We start from the raw sequence: 19,856 nt of genomic DNA, 5'->3' as shown, positions 1-19,856 counted from the left end.
AGAACTTGCTCTGTACTAGTGCTGCAGCAGTTTCAGATGTTAATATCCCGTTCCTCAACATGGGTGACAGATGTTGCCTCACTGAAAAACAAGTATTTACTTGTGTACTACTTAGCACTGTGCAGAAAATATAGAAATCATAACAGATCTTTAATTTCACATCTGTAAAATTAGTGCTGCATGAGCTTGCTATCTATTGTACAAAAGGAAAATCTGAAAAGTTTCATAATAAAATTAAGAGTTCTCTAGGAAAAGCTCATTCTTAAATACAAGAATACAACAGTTGTTTTATTGATACCAAAACTAATATTAAAATGTTAAGATATTAAATATTAAGTTTTGATGCACTTGTGACCAGTTAGGAATTTAACAATAGAGTTTGGCTGTTTAGCTTTCAAAGTTTATTCTTTGCAGAACTCCAAAATGGAGCCTAAAAATTGGTGGCAATGGATCCTTGTGTCAGGCAAGTGGAACATTTGGTCACTGTGAAATGCAGCTAAAAAGAGAACACTGTATGGCAAGCTCACTGAAGGAAATGAGAATAATACCTTTTTACCTGGAATACCCATTTCACTACAAGATGCAGGAAGGCACCAGTTCTTGTAGAAGTTAAAAATAATAATAAAATAAAGTGTTTTAGCATTGAAGTAGAAGAATAATCTCTACCCTTCCCTTCTGGTGTTTAGGTTTGAGGACTAAAAGTTTGAATCTTGCCGTTTCCTTTTATTTTCCTTTCTTCACCGTGGTGTCTCTCCATGGATATAAGTGATTAGCCTTAGGAAATGAAGTGAAAGGGAACTGCTTACTGCTGTTATTTAAAAGTGCTATGAAAAGAGGTGACTGATGTTAGCCTTCAGTTCTGGCATACATTAGCTCAGCGATGAGCAGAAAATATGGTCAACAGGAAGCAGATATTCTTTTTCAGGCCTCCACAAACAACTGAATAATGAGTAATGGAGAACACCAACAGAGAAAATTACAAAGAACAAAGCTGACATTGCCAGCAACTTTACAGGTACCGACTCCTTCTGTTTGGCTTAATATATCTCAGATGCTCAATTGCTGGACAACTTGAGAGCATTACAGTTTGACATTTTATAAAGTGCACTGTTCTAATAGCATTTGTTTTTAAAATGACATATTACAATCATCATTTACTTATGAGCAAAAGTGGTGAGTTATTAATAAAAAGGATTTATTTTTCTCAAGAACAACATATTTTTAAAGGAACCTCAGTATCCCTAGTAGTTGTATTATGAGGGGAAGGGATCAAGCCAGTATTGCTCAAAGTGGAGGAATTTTTAAACTGTTTTAAAATGCCTGTTGAAAGTAACAGTTTTGCAGGTATTAACTGAATGGGACTGACTGAATTTTTCTCCAGTGAGAAAATGTTTAAAAAAAAAAGTGTAAATTTGTAAAGCTGGGTTTTCTTTGGAGATGGCCCTCCTTTTTAGCTTCAGAAGACATGCTGCGGTGTGGTATGATTCTCAGTTTTTCCCACAGGGTTCTGTGATCATCCTGTTTTTTGCATGGTATTCTGAGTTGGTTTTTTTTTTTTTTTTTCTGGTATAGATGATGTCCTGCTAGATAGTAACAGGAACTGTTTGGAACATTAAGGGGAAAAAATGGTGGTTTTTCCATGGTGTTGAAATCAGGTGTATGCAGCTTTCAGCCCAAATTCCCCATCTGGTAGCAATGTTTCTGTTGGAAGCAACTCTGATGAACAGGAGAGACACTGTCATTAGAAGACAAACTGCAGCCTGGAACGGACCTGTTCAGCTCTCTGAATTGGTATTAGCTGAATAGGCACCTTTTTAACCTGCTATGCCAACATTTTCAATTACAGTATTTCTAACTGTGAGCAGAATGTTTGAAATCAACATGCACTGTCTTTCAGGACAGTGATAGGAAGAGATGAATGTTGGATGGTAGTCTGTGAAACCTGTAGTTATTTCATTTCTAAATGAGGCTTCCTTTCAAAGTTGGATGCTAGACTAAGATAAGATGGTTAGTTATTTTTAAATAGCCAATCATTTGATAATTATTGCACCAAAGTGTCTGTTATAAATAAAAATAAAAAAACATCAAAACAAACTATAGCAGCATATGTAAACTGAAGTATGACTGAATATGTAGAACAGACAGAATTGATACTGTCACTTGAAAACAAGAACTATTTCTTGAATTCATAAAGCCTCCATTTCAGCTCATTAGCAGAATTAGTTATATTTTGTTGGTGTTTCCCATCTTAAGCCTGGAGAAGTGTAGGCTATTCCAAAATGGAAGACTATGGAAAGGTGGTAGTAAACTTGAGATGTGTGATGCCTGTGTTAACAGTTGTGATGTTTGATTGCTGGTCATGCTGGGTACTATTTAACTTAGTAGTCTGACAAAAGCAAGGGTGTAGCTCTGTGTCTTCATGTTCAGACTGCCACAAAGCAGAGAAGGAGAGGGGACAGATAGCTAGTCACATTAAGTGGTTCTTTTTATCTTCTTTTACTTCTGTCTTGCTCTTATTCCTCGCTCAACTACCTTGATTTCACCCTTCCCCCACCTCTGGTCCCTCCACTAACCATTCCATTCTAAGCCTCACGCATTTATACAATCCTTTTCAATCATCCCTTATTAAGTTAGACACAGTCCAAATATGTATTCTTTCCCATGCATCTCTCAATGAGTTGTACGACCCTGTAGCCAATAAGCCTTGTTAGTCTGCAAGATATTCCTAAATAGCTGTTTTGGTTGACACATCTGGATGGATTTCACACTGGGACAATAGGTGTTTGCAGCACTTTGTCATCCCTAACAGCACTTGTAAATAACAGGATAAATAAACATGTAGTTAGGCCCACAGGTTTTGTCAATTATTTGACACTCTCTGAGGAAACAAACCCTTGCCCAAATTCTGTACACTTCTCAATAAAGAATATATTTATTTGACCTCTGAATTGTAATAATGTTCAAACATATAGATATGGTAAAAAAAGTAGACATATTTTACACCATATTGCTAATGGAAGCTTCCTCTAGAAGGCATTACTATACTCTGTTTGAAAAATGAAAACACTGCAAATAATTCATAGAATTGTGTGGTACTGTATCATTTTTCTGATGTTTTTCTGACCTATATATGAAGAGGTTCTAACTGAAGGATCTATTTTTTAAATATTAGTGCAGGTGGGAGTCAGGCACAATGAAATTTCCTGCTTCACTAGCTAACACTATTCAGACTAATGATTCACTTTAGCTTTATCTGAATAATGTTAGTGTAGCAAATTACCCAGTGTAGCAGGATGCAGTTTTCTATATCTTATGAGGCATTCATAAGAAGACGTGGTGCTATAACTTATGGAACTGTATTTCACAATCTGTGCTCTGTAGATCTTACTGCTGAGACAGTTACCACTGAAAACGAGACCCAAGACTCATTCTGTTTCTCTTCTTAAAGACTATGTTGTCTATTATTTGAGAATAGCTCAAAGACTATTTGGATTATTTTCTTCTCACTCTAGTAATTATGCTATGGTCATGTGAGAGGAGTAAGTAGGAAGAAAAGTACTACTGTACTTTTGCAGCTGTGTTAATGGACTATTACTGCCACCAGGCAGCTTGGTATTGCTCCATTATCACATTTGTATCAACAGACTTTGATCTTCAGATTACATTCCACTGGACTTGCACAAAGCCAGATGTGTTCTAAGATTGGACGGTTAGGTTATTTGACAAGTGTCTTGTGAATGCTATTTTAAAAAGTGAACTATACATACTCCATGAATTACTCTGTGGGAACAGAAACTCAATATTACTATTTATTAAGAAATTTGGTTTCAGAAAGAAGAGCAATTCCACTTTTTCTAAGTTGTAAAAACAAATAGAGCAAAGCTCAGTGATAAATTAGACTTTTCTCATATTAGTATTCTCATGCCAAAACCACTCAAGGTGATTGTATTATAATAACCAAGACATGTCTTTGCTAAGCAGCTCCACAATAAATGAAGAGTTACTCGTGTACCTGTCAGAAGACAGTTCTCCATTTGTTTCCTTTGTGGCATAGACTTGTTATAGGAGCCATCACTTGTAATGAATTTTAGTCTGTTCTTTATCTTCACTAGTTCTTTTTGTTAGTTTTTTTTTATTTTCTTAGGAAGCACATTAATGCATGGACTTGCACTGAGTGGGTAGTAATGAATAAGCTCTGACTTTAAGCTGAGACTACTGTCATCTTGATTCTGGTTAAAAGTCGAGGTGTTCTGCCTGTTCCCCAAAGAAAATGCTATGAAGAAGCATGTATTTGCTTCCTATGCTTTCTTCAATCTAGTATTAAGTGAAAAAGATTAAGAATATAATCCAGAGTGTGTTTCTGATGTTTGCTCATCCTTCCTTAACTGCAAATAACATTAACTGTATACCTGTGTTTTACAAGTCTGATCTTCAATTCCAGCTCTGTTTCTCTGTGCAAGAAGTCACTTCATTTTATACAAGACAGCATTTCTCTTCATAAGGAATGAACAATACCACAAATCACTGAGGTGTAGATTGCAGAAACCACTACAAGAATTCTGAGAGGTTAAGACAGTGAAAGTGTTCTGAATCAGACCAAAAACCGTAATAGGCGAGGATAAAAACAATCCTTCACGTGTACTATTGTATTTAAATTAATTAGCATTTTTTCCTTGTCAAGCTTGGATGAAGAAAAATGTCCACACCACTGTGACCTGCACTTTGCTGTTTCCTTTCCACTGCTTTTTTTTTTTTTTTTGGAAAAAATAATGAAGTATGCAGAAAAATAATTGAAGCCAAAGATGCTGTATAAATTACAGCCAAACTGTATGGTATCTAAGAAAGAAATGAGACTTCAAGCCAGAATGTACATGAAAAGTTGCTAAAATGGGGCTCAAATTTGAAATTAGCTGTAAGAAATTTCACTCTCCTTCACAGTCTGGTATGTCAAAGCACACAAACAAAAAATTACTTCCTGTTGGTTATGTTGCTTGGCTCCACTGAGCCAAAGTATCTGAGAAGTTTGAAGAGCAAAATGTTATTTGTGGCCAAAAAAACATTTAATAATTAATCTTTTGTGTGGCTTCGGAAATTTTAGAGCTTTCATGTAAAAAAACCAATGTCTGCACACTTAATATTTAAAAATTAAAAGTTTTTTTCAACCATGTCCTAAAGTGCAAATCCTCCATTGGAGAAGCCCTAGCAAGGAGTTTATCCTTGGTTGGTAGCCATCCAACATTTAAGGAATGCTTGAAATATTCATTTTAAAAATAAATATTTTAGAAGTAATCTGAAATTAAGTCTCTAATCTGAATGGCTGAACCTGAATGAATTTGCAGCTTCCCTGGACCATTCTGATACAAATACAATTTACTCATGGATTTGTTACACAGGCAGAGGACAATGTACAAAGTAATTCATAGTAAATTAGTCCTTAAAGTATAGCTCTTGCTTATTACTTCCCATAGGAAGTAATGTTTAAACACTCCCATTTCAAAGTACTTAATTGGGTGAAGGGAAACAGTTTGGGGATGTATATTCACATTGTCTTTTTTCTGTTTACTGTAAATAGTGTTTGTGACTGTGACACAATATATTTAGTTAGTTGTGACCACAATGGAAAATACATTAATGAAAGTTTTTAAGAGAAAAAGGGTTATCTGTGAAATGGTAAAAGTAATGAGTTTTATTGCTGTTTCTTTCAATTATTGCTCTAACATTTTCTTAAAACAACATTACTAATTGTTTAAATATTCACTTCAGGTTTAGTGTGGACCAATTCTGAATCTTTCAGCTTCTTTGCAATATAGAAAATTATAGAATCACTTGAGTTGGAAAAGACCTCTAAGATCATCCAGTCCAACTGCTCACCTATTGCCAATATTTTCCATTAAACCATCAGCAAAACATCTAAATGTTTTTTGAATGCCTCCAGTTAGTGGTTAGTGACTCCACCACTTCCCTGGGCAGCCTGTTCCACTGTCTGACCACTCTTTTGGAGAAGTTCTTCCTAACATCTAACCTCAATCTCCTTGAACTCCAGTACTGACCCCTGGGGATCACCACTCATGACTGGTTGCCAGCTGGATTTAACTCCATTTACCACCACTCTCTGGGCCTGGGCCTCCAGCCAGTTCTTTACCCAGCGAAGAGTGTACCTGTCCAAGCCATGGGCTGCTGGCCTTCCCCTGGAGAATACTGCTGGGAGACTGTGTCAAAGGTTTTGCTGAAGTCTGCATAGATGGTAGCCTCTCCCTTATACACCAGGCAAGCCTATCATAGTAGGAGATCAGGTTGTTCAAGCAGGGCGTGCCCTTCATGATTTTATGTTGGCTAGGCCTGATTCTTCCAGTTGTCCCACATGTGCTGTGTGATCTTTCTAAGACTGTCTCCTCCATAACCTTCCCTGTCTCCAAGAGCAGATTGGCAGGCCTGTAGTTAGTTTCCCCAGATCCTCTTTAAATAACCCATGTTGTAGGTGGGAGTCACATTGGTAAGCCTCCAATCCTCTGGACCAGGAATGCTGATAGATGATGGAAAGCAGCTTGCCTATCACCTCCACCATCTCCCTCAGCACCCTCAAGTAGATCCCATTTAGCCCCATGGACTTGTGGCAGTCCAGGTGGAATAGTAGGTCTCTGTTTCCACCTGAATCGAGGGTGGGTTTGTTCTGCTCCTCATCTGAGACTTCCAGGTCATGGGGTAGAGTATCCTGAAGATAACTGATCTGACTTTTAAAGACTGCTGTAAATAAGGCATTGAAAACTCAGCCTTTTCCTTATCCTCAGTAGTCCCATCCTGCCGCATCCAATAAAGGATGGAGATTTTCCTTAGTCCTCTTGTTACTGTTAATATATTTTTTTAAAAGGTTTTTTTTTTTGTTGTTGTTGTTCTCATTTTCCCCTAAGGCTGAATTAAGTTCAAGCTGGGCTTTTGCCTTTATAATTTTCTCCTTGCACATCCTAACAGCTTCTTTGTTCTCTCCCTGAGTTTTCTGTCCCTGCTTCCACAGGAGTTAGATTATCTTTTTCTCCTGGAGCCTCAGGAAAATCTCCCTGTTCATCCATGCTGATCTTGTTCCTCACTGGCTCATCTTGCTACAGAGGAACTGCCTACTCCTCAGCCTTTTAAGGCTTCCTTCCTGAAGAGCAACAAACCTTCCAGGACCCCTTTACCCTTCAGGACTGAATCCCAAGGGACCCTCCCTACTAGTCTCCTAAACAGTTCAAAGTCTGCTCTCCAGACGTCCAAGGTAGCACTTTTGCTGGCCCCCTCCTGACTTCACGAAGAATTGAGAACTCTACCATCTTGTGGTCACTCTGTCCAAGACAGCTCCTGACCTCCATATCTCCCATCAGTCCTTCTCTGTTTGTAAACATCAGGTCTAGCGGGGCACCTCCCCTGGTAGGTTCTCTTACCAGCTGCGTTAGGAAGTTATCTTCCATAGACTCTATGAAGCTCCTATACTGCTTCCTCTATGCTATATTGTATTTCTAGCATATATGAGAGAAGTTGAAGTCCCCTAAGAGAACAAGGGCTGGTGATTGTGACTTCTGCCAGCTGCTCGTAGAAGACCTCATCCATCTCTTCATCCTGGTTAGGCAGCCTATAACAGACCCCCACCAGGATGTCCACCTTGTTGGCCATGATCCTTACCCACAGGGATTCAACCTTATCATTTCCAGCCCCGAGCTCAACAACATCAAAACTCTCTCTAGCATAGGAAATACTAGGTATTAAAGTATTAAGTATTGCATCAACACTAATTTCCATGATGCCCTGTGGCATCCTCATATAAAGACTCATAGAGTTGCATCTTAGAAATGTAAATTTGCTGTATTTTCTGTGTTTTTTTTTTCTAATAAAAATAGTTGCTTCCTCTCCCTAGCTTCAATTTTACCTCAGTAAGATCTAGTTGTTACTTGGCTAAAATACAGTAATACTGTGTCACTAACGTACATCATTGTGGAATTTAAAATGTATTGTTTTTCTTGCATTCCAGCAAACCTGTGGATAAGAATAAACCTAGATAAATCAATTGAAAAGGCACATGAAATGGACCATAATGATCACTGACTATATGCTTGCATTCTGTTCATAGTTATATTTAATGCATCTCTACCCAATAGAATTTGTTTATAGCTACTACGCTGAGTCACGTGATATAGTAATGCTTTATAGAATTATTTCAGTCAGATATGATTACTTTTCAGTGGCTTAAACCTATGTTTTTACTTAAGAGCAATAAAATTGCAGCACAGTTTGGTACCTCTCAAACATTGCAGGAGGTATATGTGTATAAATACACAAACAGAAACAAAATCATTTATTCAAATTGTAAATACATGAACATAAGCTTTGCAACCATATGGTTGAAATTGCAGCTTAGCAATTATTTACTAAGTTACATTACATTTAAAGTGTTTTGAAATTCTATTTGCAAAGTTTATCCTTTCCTGATTCAACAAATCTTTTTCCAGAAAAGTTAATGGAGAGTTTACTTCTGTAGTTAAATTTCAATGGAATCTGAGACCATATTGCATTTTTAGGGGAAAAAAGAAAACCAACAAATCAATGAACATTTATAAAATTTCATTTTCTTAGTTTTGTAAGTATTAAGAAATTTGAATAAGCTTTTAATTGCATCTTTATATATATATATATATATATATTAACACTGTTTCTATTTTTTCAGATTTTCCAGATTGCATATGTTATTGTGAAAGCAGCTAATTCACCTCGACCTGGGAATTGGATATTAGAGCGTTCTCTGGATGGTGTAGACTATCAGCCATGGCAGTATTATGCTATTACAGATAGTGAGTGCCTGACACGCTACAATATTCATCCCCGTCCTGGAACTCCATCCTATATGAAAGATGATGAAGTTATATGCACCTCTTATTATTCTAAGATCCATCCTCTGGAGAACGGAGAGGTAAGATCAGATGTCATATCATACATGCTAATTTGGCAGAAGAAAAGTACTTGGCTTAATTGGCAGATATCAGTAAGCCTTGCTTACTGATATCCTGCACAAATGCCTAAGATATATGCTCTACAAAGTAAACAAAGAGGTGAATGAGGTTTGGTAGAGCTAGGCACTAGTACTTAGTTTCAGATGCTGTCACTTATGAGCAAAGGTGACAATACTGGGAGAAAGCCTGGACACAGTTGAGTCAGCTTTTCTTTGAGTTGCTCTTTCAGTCCCTGTGTATAAATTAGGATGTTACTCCTGATGTAAGGATTATACTCAGAGTTTAATTTGCTGAAATGTAGCTGATCCTCTGCCCCTGTGCATACCTATTCTTTCTTCTCCTGTCAGAGATGTCTGCTAAATCATTTAGTCCAGGCACATGAATCATGGGCAAGTCATTAGATTTAACTGAAACAATAGTAAAGATGTGATAGAGGTGAGAATGGGGAACTGTAGTTGAAAGGACTTGGCCTATGATACTATTACAAGGCAAATGTAACAACTATAGCTGAAAGTATAGTAATTTTAGCCACTTACAGTGAAGACAGGGAAAGCAGTGTGTTCCAAATTCCAAGAACTGTTTTCTCCAATGTTTGCTTTAAATGTTAGTTAGTAAATCAAGAAAATAACATGAGTTCAAGAACTCCAAGTGCAAGGTCTTGCACGTGTGTCGAGGCAACATCCACTACTAATACAAGCTGGGATACGGAAGGATTGAGCATAGCCTTGCCAAAAAGGACTTGGAGGTAATGGTGGATGGCAGCTGGACATGAGCCAGCAATGTGCCCTCACAGCACAGAAAGCCAACTGTATCCTGGGCTGCATCAAAAGAAGTGTGGACAGCAGGTCGAGGGAGGTGATCCTCCCTCTGCTCTGTGCTGGTAGGAGGCCTCACCCGGAGTACTGCATCCAGATGCGGAGTCCTCAGTACAGGAGAGACATGGACCTGTTGGAACGCGTCCAGAGGGGGGCCATAAAAATGCTCCAAGGGATGGAACACCTCTCCCAGCCTGTCCTCCCAGCAGAACTGGGGCTTGTCAGTCTGAAGAAGAGATGTATGTGAGGTGACCTGATAGCGGCCTTTCAGTATCTAAAAGGGAGCTACAGGAAAGAAGGGGACTGACTCTTTAGCAGGGTCTGGGGTGATAGAACAAGGGGAAATGATTTCAAGCTTGAAGATGGTATATTTATGTTAGATGTAAGGAAGAAGTCTTTTACAGTGAGGGTGGTGAGGTATTGCAACAGGTTGCCCGGAGATGTGGTAGATGCCTTGTCCCTGGAGACTTTCAAGATGAGGCTGGACCAGCCACTAGGCAACTTGATCTATCTATAGATGTCCCTATTCATTGTAAGGGGGTTGGACTAGATGACCTTTTAAGGTCTCTTCCAACTCTAAGGATACTGTAATTCTATGACTTAAATGTGTTTTAGATCTGGGGAATATATTTGTTTAAAGATTCTTTGATGTTTAATGATGCTATGTGAAATTTTAGCCTCAATATTTATCCTTCTGTTGAATTTTTGTTCCATTTCTTTAATGGTTTATCTTCAAGTAAAGACATACAAACTTGTTCTCCTTTTTTCTTCTACATGCAAAGAAATATTCACATGCAAAATTGTTATATGTATTTTTGAGTACCGGATATGGATATATATTCTATGTTTATATTCACAAATGATTTCTAACGCCAGCTGCAAAAACGTAAAAACACCGTTTTGAAGGAAAATATTTTCCTAATACACTTAAAAATGTTGTAAGTTTGGGTCCAAAGTGTGCTTGTGTAGATAATCAGACCCTAAATCACTTGCACATCTAGGAGAAGATATTCTAAGTACTTTGTGCATGTATCACTTGAATGCAGATAGTGATAGCACAAGTGGAAAGAATTTTAAACTATAATAGGAGAGATTTAGATTAGATGTGAGGAAAACATTTTTCAATCAGAGGTTGGTGAGGCACTGGTACAGTTTGCCAAGGGAAGCTGTGCATGCCCTATCTTTGGAGACATTTAAGGCCCGGTCGAATGGGGCTCAGGACAGCCTGATCTGGTGGGTGACAAACCTGCCTGAGACAGGGAGTTGGAACTGAATGGTCTTTAAGGTTCTTCTTAACCCAAGTGTTTCTATAACATAAATCCATGATGTAATTGTCATTCTTGCACACAGATGTGGATTTCACTAGTCTGCGGTCTGTTGGTTTAACCAGAGCTTCCTTGTATTTTCATTGTCAGAGCTGAACGGTATATAAGATATATCTAAATATACTTTAATGGAAAAGTTGACTTGAGTAGAAGTTAATTCCTATCTTAAGTGAGCAATTAATCATTTTGCAGCTTGTCTTTATGTGCTGGAGTTGGCATTCTGCCCTGAACCTAATAAATAGTAAGCTTCTGCTTAACAGTTTCCTTAAACAGGAAGACCTGAAGGGGAGGAAAGAATTCATTTGTTCAGTTCCATGCAGAAGAGTGGAACTGTTATATACAAGCATAGTCTGTGAAAAACATATGATTTAAGCCACTCTAAATTAATCATACCTCACATGTTATCTGAGATATCACCCTAATAGAGACAAAATATATTGAAATTAAAACTCCAAAGCTTTGCTTCTATTGTGACCAGAGGAATGCTACATGAATTAATCATCCTACATTTTAAACAATAGCTCTTTCACAAGCACAGCGCTATATTTAGCTGTTGATGTAGCTATAGATAGCCTTGTAAAAGACATTGCATTAGCACAGAATAATTCTTTCACGTTTCTTCAAAAATGTAATATGAAAAAATAAAGCAATTCATATCTATTCCGGATTAACTTGTAAATGTGTTGGAGGAGATATTTCTTGGCTCCTGGTCTTCCAGTGGAACCACATTTGCATATCATTTATTTCTGTTCTATTCATCAGATATTACAGAGAATTTGTAAGACTGATGGAGTTATGAAATGTGTTATGCACCTTTCCTTTCCTTCAAAAACCTTGAGCTATTTTAGACACACAATTCTTATATCTACTCAGGAAGCTCGATGAACTGCAGAAGGAGCTGTCAGCAAACCAGTTCAAAAACCAAATCTATGTTCACTTGCTTTAAGATTTGTTGTCTATGAAAAAGAAAAATATTCTTTTCATGTATACTTTCATTTAAAATTTCAGTCAGTGACCTGATTGATTAGGTTATTTTAAGCAAAATAATTTGGGCTTTTATTAGTGTCAGCATTTGCACAGCAAGCATTCTCTTTTCTGGACACAACTTAGCAACAAGCAAGAACACACACACACAGTATATGATTTATCTTCAATTTAGCCTAACCAACTTTTCTGCCACATGTGAATAAACAAACTGTATACTTGTTAATATATTTTCTGTGAGGTAGATAGAGATTTCTTTAGTAAACACTTTTTGAGTTAGCATGCGTTTGTGCTTTGATGCATGAGAATCTCCCCTCTTGCTTGGGTTGTTTCCAAACTGGACCCTCTAATGACTTCAGGTGCTCAAGTTGACTGTTATAACTTGTTAGAAAGTATTCTGCCTGACTGTGGTTTGATAGACAATGGATAGTAAGTAAAACAGAAAAAGCGTTCTTCAAGCATACAGAGATGCTGTGCAAAAAGACATGAGTCAAATCCAGTGAAGACAGGGAGAAGAGTTTTTAACTTTTCTCATTAAAAAGCAGTTGCTTTTAAAAGTCAAGACAAAAAAAAAAATCCCAAATATTCTGGAAAACACTGAATTTCTTCACATTAATGTTTTCTGAAAGTATAAAAGCCAGGAGGAATGTTTGAATTCTCTCACCATAAAATCTTAATCGGAGTAGCCAATTGACTGTTTAGTCCATGTGAGCCTCAATGCATAGAGGAGTGCTGACAGAATATTTCAATAATTAAAGAGTTTTTCAATAATTGTAGTTATTATAGTTGCACAGTAGTTACATAAATTCATGAGCAGAAGAAATGCTTTCCTTCCTGTGAGTAGAATATCAATGGACATGGGTGGAGCTTAGGTTACATATGTTACAGATACTGAGCATGATCTGCCAGTTTGGTAGGAGGATTTAATGTGAGAAGGAGGGATTAAGATAGTAGAAGCTGAATTAGCTGAAAATGAGCAATACTTTTCATTCAAAAAACTTAGCTCTAAGTGTGTGGGTATAGCTAATGGAAAAATTTCTCAGGAGAGTCATGGAGATAATATTGCCCTGTGCCAGTATTATCAGATGCAAGGTGTTCTTAAGTTCTTGCTCAGGTTAATACTTCTATGCAGTTTTGATTTCTTGCTTATGTATTTGATTTTTATTCTATTGTAGAGACTAGGTGAACAGGACAACAGTGTTGAAATCCTTCCTATGTGTTTTTGAACTCCACCCAAAAAGGTTCATGTTTGTTCATTTAAAGATAACAGGAGATGTAGATCACCAAAATAATAATCTTATTATTGCTTTTCAAGCAGGAACCCTATTGTGTGATATAAGAAAGAAAATATATGCAGAAAGGGAAAAAATATTGCTATAGTCAAAACATTTTTATAATTGGATTCTGAGCATCAGTTTCTAACTTAATGTATACTGATATGTGCTATAGCATTTGATTTCTATCCTGTTAAATTGACATGTAACTTATTTAGTAACTGAAACTTCTTTATGCTGTTCGACTCTCTTTGGGAGCATATTCAGCTTAACTTTCTTGCAGTCAAGGAGGAAAATATTAACAATGTCTGCACTATTTTGGAGATTTTTGGACAACGTCAGAATGATTAAGATTGGAAGGAATCTCTGGGTCCATCTGGTAGAAACCCTGATCAAGGAAGTCCCCCAAGCAGGTTGCTGAGGATCACATCCAGGTAGCTTCTGAAGGTCTCCAAGGAAGTACACTCCACAGGCTCTCTGGGCAAGCAGAGCACAAGAAAAGGATTTTGTAATAATATACATCAGAGCTGTACTTTATATCCAGCTTTAGTCAGTTCATGGGATTTCCTCATCTTGATGTGGAAATCATACTTCTAGTGAATCCATATTCCAAATACTTCTCCACCTCAGGTCCTTCCAGAGTTCTTGCATTCACAATATTCTATGGCAATTAATTCTATGTGTTTGCTTTACAAAAAAATCTCTCTTCATTTCATTTTCTTAGTTCCATGTTTTCCTCTGATGAACTCAAGTTCTTCTATTAGAAGAGCAACAAAGTGAACTTGTAAACATTCAATCTGTATTTGCTTTCTTTGTGACGTTTTACAGATTTATACTTAAATCAACTATTTTCAAGGCTGAAGGGTCCTACCAGACTTTTTTTTTATATAAAAGTTATTCCATTTATTTCGTCGTCATCTTGTGCTGCTCTAAGTTTTTGTTTGTTTGTTTGTTTTCCAGGAAGAATATGAGATGAGGGAGCAGAATTTGAGATGTGCATGGATTTATAGTGGTCTAATTGTTTTCTGCTTTTGATTTCATGCATACTTGCTTTTGACTTGCTGTTTTTGGATTTCAGCTGAATATTGTTGCTCACTAAAGTCTAATGATTTCCCCAGGAAAAGATAGTAAACTCTGTATTAAACTCTGTACGACTCATGCCTCAATAGCTTCCTTTTCCTCTCTGAGTGCTAAAATTCTCACTTCCCTTTTTTTCTTTTAGAGATCTTTCCGTCCTTATTTAACTCTGTATGATATTTTTCACCAATTCATATGTACTTCCTCTATGACTTTCTTGTTTAAAGTCATTTTTGTTTTCAGTTTAATTCTTCACTTTGTAGTATTCTCTGACAATTATTCTTTTCTCACTTTAATACAGTTTTTAAAGGACTGAGATGCCAAAGCAGTGAATGTGGTGCAGGTATTTGAATAGATAGAAATAAGCATTTTATGCTGGCTATACCATTTATATTGACTGTTTTGTGCCTCACGTGTCTGTTTAAATATCATAAGCATGACTCTACTTCCAAAGTGATGCTTGGTGTTAATTTAACTGTTTCATCTCTATTTTTTCTGAGTGTTCACCCATATCTGTGCTGGCCTTCACAAGACTTTTTTTTTTTTCCTAAGATTTCTGCAGCATAAAACCTCAACTTTGTTTTGTCAAAGAATTCAGTCCACGAAAGGTCATGTTTTCATCATGAGGAGCCATAGAACTAGCAGCTTATTTTAAAGAATTTGGTGAGGGAAAATTTCACACAAGAATTCCTGAGCCAAGAGAATACTAGGTAGTAGATTCACTTCAGTTCAGCTTCCTCAGTTTTTTTCTCTCTCTCTCTTTTTTTTTTTTTTTTTTTTTTTTATTGACCATAACTAATGTTAAATGGAAAGTACTTGGCAGTATTTCCAGGGAGGTGCTAACACTAAATACATCATGCTTCTGAAGTATTTTTGGAATGACTGATTATTGATTAGTAGAACTGCATCATAGTATTTCTGTATTCAGAAAGGTTCAAAGTTACAGACTAAAAGAAATTGGCAGGTGTTTTCTGTGTGGACGGCATAACATAAGGTTCTCTGTTTTTAGCAAGGAAGTTCTTCCTGTCTATTATGTTGACATAGCCTGCACTAGCACTAAAGCTAGGGAGTTATGGTGGGAGTTAAGTAACCTTTCTCCTTCCTTTTCCACAAATGAGTTTTCCTGTTGCTATTATTGAAGTGGTGAGAATGATATTGCCATCAAAGGTGATGCTTGTGCTGCTCCTTCAAACGCTTAACATTCTGCTGCTTCTGTAATGGTAACAATGTAAATGTGAAATCAAAGAACAAAACACTGTTTCTACAGTTAAAAAGGCCATGTGCACACATTCATTAGTCTTTACTTTCTTCAGTCAAGTGGAAATTCAAAGGGTGTACTAAGCATGTAAAGAAGATAAATAGCAACAAGATCCTTAGCAATAGTGTTTTGTTGTTTTCTTAACTTGACATACCACTTGATTGCTGTTCCTCTGCTCCTTTTTAAATACCTCTTTGTGCTGTATATTTCAGCTCCCCTTGGCCTTTCTCTATGCCCTCAGTAATTTTCTGTCCGCTAGGCTAATGTCAGACCAATGATGATGGGAGCATTGGACTCTGCTGCTTCCCAACATTCTCTTGCTAGTTTTCTTCTTTTAATACCATATTGCTTGTCCTGCTCTATATGGTCTCAGTGATTCCTAGAGAAGGAAGGTGAGAAAAAAATGACTTGCAAATGACTTTTTAAGTCCAGTTCTCCCCTTCTTCCCATAACTAGATCTAATCTGAGTCTGAGACTGTCAACAGTAAGAGGGCAGAGGATCAGAATTCTTGAAAGTACACAGCTGCAGTGTATTCCATTTCAGACAGAAAATGTTAAGACTTTTTTCCTAGTAAGAGATCATATAGATGCTATAGTGATTTGAACAAGTTTTTAGATAGCAGTATTGATGCTATTTTTATAGTTACTATTTTTCACTTGGCCATCTCAGCAGCCCAATTTGTATCCAGAATTCTTGTTTTTATTGCAGAATAATAATCTGCCAATTCCCAAAGAATTATAGTGTTAAGGTTTTGTTTTCAATTGTGTGTTGTATAGAGAGGAACTATTCAGTAAAAAGTAATGCTAGTAATATCTCCCTCCTTTTCCTCAGTTGAATCACCCAAGGCATTTTGCATGAGTTAGCTTAATTTCCCTATATTGATATGCATCTCTGTACTTTTCCTTAGATCATTTGAAGTCGTGGCATATTTTTCTGCACCAGTATTTTATTGATATGTTGCAGAAAAAGGGGGTGATAAAAAAAACTAGAAAATAATCTAGTCTTTGTGGACAAAACTGTACAGAAATTTAAAATGGTTCTTCCAGTGTTGTGGTTTAAGCAAAGACTGTTGTTATAGAGTGATAAATGAAGCCAGAATCAGAAACTCCAAAATGTGGTTCTGTGAACAACTTTTTAACTGGACATCTGAACAGGGACAGTAACAGTAATCGTAAACTATTCCAGTTTTTTAAAACAGTGAATAGGAAGTTTTGATTTTGAACAATATGAATTGTTCCAAAATGAAAACATTTTGTTGTCATCTTTTTTTTAAAAGTATGCAGAACCAATGAAAAGAAATTGCACAAAAATGAATGGGAGATTTGATGATCATTTTGCCCAGAATGCAAAAGAAAGCTTCAGATGCAGTCCTTGCACCCAAGAGTATGCTCTGCCTCCCAGGTTGTTAGCAGACTCTGGGTCAAACTGTGTAATTAGGTGGCATAGCTTCATTTTGTAGAAGATCGTAAGTCTAGTTTCTTTAGAACTGTCCCCACCAGGATAGGATTATTCTCATCTTCCTTTTCCGTTTTACTTGCACAATTAGTATTTTACTGTGAGTAGTAATGTGAACTGCCAACAGAATCCTTAGATAAAGGATGCTTGTTATTAGAGAACTTTCCACAAAGTCCGTATCCTTTGGATTAGTTTGATTGGTTAAGAATTTTTGTCTAATTTAATTTAGTGTTCCACTTTACTCATTAAACAGTCACCGCTTAATGTTCTGGATTGTGACACACATTGCTTTCCCTTTAGCCCTTTTTAATAGGTTTGTTTTTTTTTTGTTTTTTTTTGTTTTTTTTTTTTGCTTCTCTATCATGCACACTTGATGACAGCAGATTCAGGAAGTCCTATTGGCTTGTGGATGTGGATATCACCTTGCTGTGTATGACTGGTCTCAGAGAAATAATGGCCTTCTACTTGTGAATTTGTAACTTCTACTTGTGAATTTCCTTTTTTGAGTGTTTTGAAGGAAGGTATAACTTAGCCTGAAAAGATATTTGTGCCTGCTAAGAAGGGTTAGAATATGAATTGTCTTCAAGAGTTCTGACATAAGCTTTCAGCTGCTTTAAAAACTTTAAGTTAGACCATTTCTTTCATGGTGGTTATACAGAAGTTGTAAGACAGATTTGAGGTTTGGACTGAGATCAACAACTAATTTGTTGATTTGTTTTCTTTTTTTTACATTTGATTGAGTAATACTAAACCTAAGTAGCTTATCTGAAGGCAAGAATATTTAACCAATAATTTCCAAATAAATGGGAAAGTTTTGTGTATTCTATGTACACAATGCTATATTGCTTTACAAAATTATTGATGCTTGAATTGAAGGAACTGTCAATTCCCTTGTCAGTAGAGCGACCTTGAGGAGAGTTCTTGGCAAATTGAAGGGCTGGGCAGTCACCGATCACATGAAGTTTTTTAATAAGAGCAAATGCCAGATCATACACCTGGGATGGGGAAACCCTGAATGCATGTACAGCCTGGAGTACAAGAGGCTGGAGAGGTGCTTTGTGGAAAGTGTTCTGAGAGTTCTGGTTCACAGCAAGTTGAATTTGAGTCAGCAGTAAGCCCTGGCAGCCAAAAAAGAACAACTGTATCCTGCCAGCGCTGTCAGCCGGAAGAGGTAACTGTCTGTTGTGATGCCTCACACCAAGCATGGTGTGCAGGTTTGGGGACCACAATATGAGGAGGACATGAAACTATTAGAGAGCCTCCAAAGGAGGGCTGCAAAGATGGTGAAGGGTCTAGAGACCAAGATGTATGAGGGGTACCTGAAGTCCCTGGGTTTGTTCAACCCAGAGCAGAGGAGGCTGAGAGGGGGCCTCATGGCTCCTCAGGAGGGAAGTGGAGGGGCAGCATTGAGTTCTGCTCTCTGATGACAGTGACAGAACTCAAGGGAACAACATGGAGCTGTGTCACAAAAGAGTCAGGTTGGATGTAAGGAAAAGGTTGTTCACAGGGCAGTGGGCATGGAACAGGCTTCTAAAGGACAGTAGGCGTGGCCCAGAGTGCTGGAGTTCAAGGAGAGTTTGGACAGTGCTTGTGGACATAGGATTTGAATTCTGAGTGGTCCTGTGTGGAGCCAGGAGTTGGATTCAGTGATCCTTGTGGGTCTCTTCCAAGTCAGGATATTCTCTGATTCTATAATGTAAAATCATTGATTAGCATTTCCTAACATGCATTTGTAGATATATGTGACAAGAAAGAACAGTGTAAACATTTGACACACAAATGCAATAGTATTGGAAAACTTTTGAAAGCATCTAAAATTTAAGTCAACTTTAAATGATTTTATTATGAGAACAGTCTTTGCAGTATTTTGTTCAAATATCACAAAACTAAGCTAGTAAGTCAGTAATTTAGTTGCATTTTAATAATATTTGCTATTAATATTTACCTGAGAAATGGGAAATATAATAGTTTCAGGTTGACAGTTTGTACTGAGCTTGAGTTTCTGATGTTTAGTATTACGGGAAACAGAATGCACATAAAATGTATAATGTGCTTTTACATTGTGTACCAAAGAGTAAACAATTGTTGAATCTATTTATAACACAGCAATCTGTCATTACTGTAAAAAGAAGTCAGAGGATGTTCACTGGTGCATCTCTGTGGTCCAAGGTGGAATAAGAATTTCTTTTCTGTAGTCAGATATTCTACTTTACTATCTTGACATATCTTGTGTCCCCTAAGAAGAAGATTGTGTCTTCTGTGATTTCTGGGAGAGATGGAGAAAAAAAAAAAAAGAAAAAAGAAAAAAAAGGACTGTCTGAATCATAGGACTTAAAATGCAATAAAGTGACAGTGTACAAAGTATATATTATACATGACAGTCTTTCAAATTGATTGAATAATCTTTTTCTTTAAAATCCATCATTTATTGATTGCAATCCTTACTGACGAGGTGAGAGCTACTACTCTTTATATAGATCTCTGTTAGCTTTTCCAAATTATGTGAGGAGGACTGTGCACAGTTTTTTAATTCAACGTGCTCTTTTAGTGTTGCAAAGGGAAATAATACGCCTAAGTCACGTCATTTGCTTGTAATGATCCAAATATGCCTTCTTATTGGGTCTGGTAGCTGATTTTTGGACAGTGGTGGATTTGATTCCAGGAGAGAAGCAACACTGTGTATTTCATA

At 37.0% G+C, this 19,856-nt stretch overlaps 1 protein-coding gene across 6 annotated transcripts in view; it reads left to right on the top strand.

The window, feature by feature from the left end:
- The window catches only part of LAMA2 (laminin subunit alpha 2), a 336,526-nt gene that overhangs the window by 87,209 nt on the left and 229,461 nt on the right, over positions 1 to 19,856 (top strand). For all 6 annotated transcript variants that reach the window (XM_040697911.2, XM_040697907.2, XM_040697910.2 and 3 more), the window contains exon 4: positions 8,696 to 8,938. In XM_040697911.2, coding sequence (XP_040553845.1) covers positions 8,696 to 8,938 — 243 coding nt within the window. The remainder of the gene's footprint in view (positions 1 to 8,695; positions 8,939 to 19,856) is intronic.

This window comes from Gallus gallus, chromosome 3 (genome assembly GCF_016699485.2).
Source record: "Gallus gallus isolate bGalGal1 chromosome 3, bGalGal1.mat.broiler.GRCg7b, whole genome shotgun sequence".
Classification (NCBI taxonomy): domain Eukaryota; kingdom Metazoa; phylum Chordata; class Aves; order Galliformes; family Phasianidae; genus Gallus; species Gallus gallus.
Note: the sequence above shows the minus strand (reverse complement) of the source record. Positions and strands in the feature narration are given on the sequence as shown.